Here is a 5,412-nt window from a genome sequence, read left to right as displayed (position 1 = left end):
AGAGCTATGTTGACGTGGGGAGTGGCTGCTATGTCCTGGCCAGCTTTACCAGCAAGACAGCTGGAACCAGCCATCTTCTTCATTTGTACACACATCCTCGGTCTGACAAACCTAGCACTTCACTCAGCCAGTTTCTGCACTTTCTGCTTCATAAATAATGGAAAATATCAGATGTTAACAAGCCACGAATTGTATTTACTACCACACTACAAGTGAGCTTCAAGAGTACTTCTTAAGAAGCAAGATTTCATCTAATACTCATCTGTCTTGCTAGCTTGTAAACTTAGGTGCCCACTTTATCATCTCTGTGTGATTTTTCTCCCTGGAAGCTTCTAAAAACAATTAGGAGTGAGCAGCTACACTTTGTGTTTCTAGTGCTTGAGAGTCAGCATTGGAAGATATTTATTTGCCTAATAATAAACCACCAGCTAATTTCTCTAAGGAAGTAGCATTGTTACGTTATAAGTCAAAGAACATCCTGTCCTCCAGTGATGTATTTTAGGAGAAAACAACCCCAACCATGCTCAAAAAAATGAAACACCACAAGGCTAAGCTGACCAGCACGGAGTGGTTCCACCCACACATACTTCTCTGTGCCCTTCAAATCTGTAACAACATCTTTCTCTTCAAGAGAACCTAGAACCATAGCCACCTGGAGACTGATACAACCATGGGGCAGAGACTGGAGGCTTTAGAAACTGCTGGATTAAGGTGATGTGAATCAGTGTTGTGCCCTCTTTGAATGTCATTCGTATTCCAGTCCAACAAAGTTACCTGTACAGACAAACATTAAAGTTGTGCCACTTGTCAAAAACGAGACATCTCCAATTATTGATCACACTTCAGCATACAGTTGGGACAGGGAATAATACATTACAGAAAGCAAACCCACGAGATTTTAGTTACATAAAACAAGATAATTTGTATATAAACTGATAAATACCGTCTCCATGGTTCACTAACTCCAAATACTAGTTATCTGCACATTAGTTGCTAATATCTATTACTAGAAGTAGTTCCAGCTTGTGCTCTCAGTTCATTTCCGAGACTAGTCAGCCTGTTAGCTCTGAGGGAAAACAGTCTCAGCAATCAGACTAGGTTCCATGTGAAGATTTCATTTTGATATCCACCAGATAAGGAGTCCTATGATTATAGAAGCCACAGCAAGGCCAAGAATCAGGATACAGATCTTCTTACGGGATTTCTTCTAATAAAAGAAAACAAAAAAAGCCACTGACAGCAGGAAGAGATGACAAGAGGAAAGAGCAAATCTATCAGTTAACGTTACTAACCCTTGCAAACCAAAACCCTTGATGTGCACACTTACTCAAGAGAAGTTATTGGTGTAATCTGAACACTTTTACATGGTAAACTGCATGATCATACAGATAAACGTTTTTAGTTTCAGAAGAAAGGTGGTCCAAGAGATGCAGTTAAGTCAAGATGTGACAAGTTTTGCTTCTCTTAAGGAAAAATGCAAGTTTTGGTTCAAGCCGACTACAAAACCAGAACTTGACAACACCTACTGCATGCTTTTCATCCTGACAGACAACACCATGGCTTCAAAGGGAAGGCAAGCATCTCTAGCCATTTAGATTTTCCAGGTAAGACTAATAAAACTTCTGAGGCATTCTCTGATGCAATCTCCCTTTGCCCACTTGGGCTTGGTGTGGAAAAAACTATCGCATTTCTAAAGTTTAAATGATTTCACATACACTAGCTGTACTTGGATTTTATAGCTTGGATCTCTTCATTCATCACAGGAAACCACAGGCTGTCCATATACACCAAACATTTTTAGCGTAGTTACTAAGTGTTTGAGGATAGTTACATATACCCTCTTCCTTCTCCAGCCAGAACAACACATCCAGTATGTGTCCAATAGCTCCCAAACTTTGGTAACAGACCTCAAAACTTTGTGAGGGAAGCCACGGAGTGAGAGGATGCTGCTAAGTACTGCCAGATGTTAAGAGCTACTTTCCCTCCCTTGCACTAAACAGCACAAGGGTTTTATTGCCTTCTAGTACTTCCCCATTTCACAGCTTGAAAGAGTCCAATTTTTTATCCTTTGTGGAAGCCTGAAGTCCCAGCAGTAGAACTATGTATGGGACTGAACAAAGCAGAACCCTTATTCCTTCACAGAACATGGACCTACAAGGACAACAATCATGAAAGGAACCCACAAAACCCACTGAGTGTCAAACACAAAAGAGATTTAAGCAGCAGCGAGAACCACTGCAAGAGAGCTGGCAGGACAGGGAGAACAAAACTCAGCAGTTAGAAAGAGGGGTGCTGCAAATCCTGGTCACCAGAAGTTTCCCAGGTCTGGGCAAAGATTTTTGCATATCAGTGTCTTGGCTGATATGTTTCCAAGATGGATACAACATGAGAATTTGTTCTTGTTTAACTCCTGAGAACAACAAAGACATTTCAGCACTTAAAACTTGCTGAGCACGCCTTCGTGGAGGAACAGACTGACATCTGATCATCCTCTGAAGTAGAAGGGTAATTTCAATACTGTTTTTGACTCAAGTGCTTTATCTATTCCTTGCAGCACAATTTTGAGAGCATGCCAGCTTGCACAAGCTGTTTTTAATAACTTGTTTGCTGTGCTGCAGCCTTCAGTATGTCTTGTTATGGCTCTTCTGTTATTGCTCAGTAATAGAAGCACGCAGAATTTACCTGATAATAGGCAGCTCTCTGTAACTGCTCACTGGCTCTTTCCACATGGACTTCTGCACTTTCCACATTTGCCTCTATGCTATCTATGGAAAAATAAGAGAACTCACTGTAAAATACTTCAGCACATCAGTGTTTAAAAAAAAAGTATATCAGAAATACAATATTTTTTATACAAAGTACTGGAAAATATAATCTAAATAAATAATATAATTGAATTAAGAAGAAAATTACTATTATCCAAACACACTTACCAATCATATCTCCTTGATCATGAATCATCATGGCTAAGTCCTTAAATATCTGATTGACATCCAAAATGTCTGCCTGAAGACAACAGTTTAACAAGTTATAACAAACACTGATTACAATTTTTCTCATCCTCATTCTTAGTACCTCTTCTGACCATTGCTCAGTCGCTTGACTGAGGTGACTTGATGCTACTGTCTGTGGAATTTGGCATTAACACAGGAGCCTACAATGTTCCTGCTAATGAATATTTGTGTCATCACACTAGCAGTTAGTACAGTATGGAATTCAGATGCACACTGTAGCATGTGTTGCTCCTACCATCTCTGAATGACCAGCAGTCAACACTGAAGGAAGATACACTTAGTCTCCTTCACCAGGAACAGGGAGATTGATCTTGGCATCAATCCTCTAAGGAACTCTGTTCCTCCACCTTGATCTCCTCAGCCCATCCCATTAGTTAGCACTGCACGACTTCTCTGTGTTATCTCCCAATACTGTGAACTCGTGGGATCTACTGGTCACCTCTAATTGCCTGATTGCTGATTCTCTTTCTTTAATGAGTTCAAGGTCCTGTTCAGTTATTGCCACATCTTCTTCCTGAGACTGCATTTGATTCCAGTCTTCGCCACTGGAAAGAGATGGAAAGAAAGTCTGACTCTTTCTCTGAGGACAGGCATTTCTGCACTCCATTTATAGCAAAGTGTCAGTGAGTTAAAGGTGAAAAGTTGCCTACAGAACAAGCCCCCAGGTTCCTGACCCTGCAACCATAGGCAGAGACAGGACTGACTGTGACAACAGTGACAAATTAGAACAATTGAAAAAAAAGGGACAGATAGGAAAAGTGAAGGAACTGGAAAGCAGTTACATACATAGAGTACTCTCTCTGTTCTAGGACTTGACAGTTACAGCATTATAGAAGAAATCCCCTTATTTCAGTTCTGCCTTTTTTGGTATGGTTTTTTTTTTCCTTTTCTTTTGTTGTTTGTTTGTTTGTTTTTTCCCAGTACCTGTACCTTCTTTCCCTCTCACCATCCTCAAAAAAGGTAGAAATCAGGGTGAAGGTTTTGACAGAGAGGAGCCTGCAAGCACGTTATCAGAACAAAAGAACATCTGACAAGCATCTGGATTCAAAGGTTCTCACTTGCTATCTGGCATTTGAAGATAAAAATAAAGTGCTTTAGTTTTTTTAATTCATTAGTCTGGTAAGAACTTCAAATTAAATCACACACCAAAAGAGATGTTAGAAAACAAACAGCTCTGCATCCCAGTCTACCTCTCTCCTGATGATCTAGTACCTGATAACCACTGCAAAAGTTACACCACTTACAATGAAAGAAGTACCTATAATACAAGAAATAGAAAGCACAGAAAGTTCTTCAAGGGGAACATCTCCCTCTCCTCCACAAGGAGAAGTGTGCTGGAAAGCACTGTAACATCCCAGTGTGAGGTATACAAGACTAAATAGTTAAGTTTTAAAGTCTCAAAGTGCCAAAAGAAATGAAGATAAACTACATGGCTAGGTCAGGGAGAGCTGATCATTCCAACAACTCAGCTCCAAGGTGACAGCAGGGTTTTCAGGTATTTAAGGCAGAACTTTCTGACATGTAGCACACAAGAATGACTTTGGAGGAGCTGCTGTGTGCCACCATCTCCTGCTGAGCTAAGAGCCTCTGCACGAACAGGCACCTGTCTGGCTCTCCTTGCTTTAGTGTGCAAGGCCTTCAGACTGATGAATCACAGTTTGCAGAGGAAGGCTGTATAGATGAAGCATGTAAGCTAGGTCTATTTATTTAGAAAATTGAAGGATTTATACAGGTAAGGCCAACAGATTTCAGCCTAGTTTTCTCAAACATACATACAGTAGGAACTGACCCGGGAGTCCCAGATACTTCTGGAGAGCCTCGAGTTCTCTGCAGCACACTGTAGGGTTGATAGAACATTTTACAAACCTATCTACTAAGCAGGCACACTGTTGCTGCAGAATGACAACCACCTGACAGGTGACTAATGCTGTCTTGTGCAAAATCTAGAATTAGTTTGTCAAAGCATAATGTCCAGGACTTCTGAATTTAAGGCAGCCTCACCCTCTACTCTGTGATAGCTGCAACTGGGCTGCCAGAGAACACCCAAACCCATGAAACTGGGTCATTGTGGAAGAGTCACAGTGAGGGAAATCCTGCCTGGTAATCTTGTGGTCAGAGTTCAGGAAACTCCAACTCCCACATAGCAGGGACTCGACTACTCTCAGGGCAGTAATCACACCATCCACATTTAAGGAGGATAAAAAACTAATGTGCAGTTAATTTTTTACATTGTGTATTAAATGTACTGTCATCATTGCCTTTCAGATCTCTTTACTCTGCATTCAACTGCCAGAGCCTGGCCCAATTTACAATAACATATCCTACCACAAAAACTCAAATGTAATTACACACAGTTAAAAGTATAACATCAAGAGAACATGAAGCCATTACCTATCAA

The 5,412-nt window shown here is 40.7% G+C and overlaps 1 protein-coding gene across 1 annotated transcript in view; it reads right to left on the bottom strand.

Moving 5' to 3' along the window:
• Window positions 1-560: 560 nt before the first annotated feature.
• Window positions 561-5,412, bottom strand: part of STX12 (syntaxin 12) — a 9,409-nt gene continuing 4,557 nt past the window's right edge. The window contains exons 5-8 of the mRNA XM_008943094.1: window positions 3,454-3,592; window positions 2,934-3,006; window positions 2,683-2,765; window positions 561-1,207 (exon numbers count right to left, since the gene is read on the bottom strand). Coding sequence (XP_008941342.1) covers window positions 1,115-1,207; window positions 2,683-2,765; window positions 2,934-3,006; window positions 3,454-3,592 — 388 coding nt within the window. The 3' untranslated portion in view covers window positions 561-1,114. The remainder of the gene's footprint in view (window positions 1,208-2,682; window positions 2,766-2,933; window positions 3,007-3,453; window positions 3,593-5,412) is intronic.

This window comes from Merops nubicus, unplaced genomic scaffold (genome assembly GCF_000691845.1).
Source record: "Merops nubicus isolate BGI_N331 unplaced genomic scaffold, ASM69184v1 scaffold22906, whole genome shotgun sequence".
NCBI classification, from domain to species: Eukaryota; Metazoa; Chordata; class Aves; order Coraciiformes; family Meropidae; genus Merops; species Merops nubicus.
The sequence above is the reverse complement of the archived record's forward strand: the minus strand, read 5'-3'. Positions and strand labels throughout refer to the sequence as shown.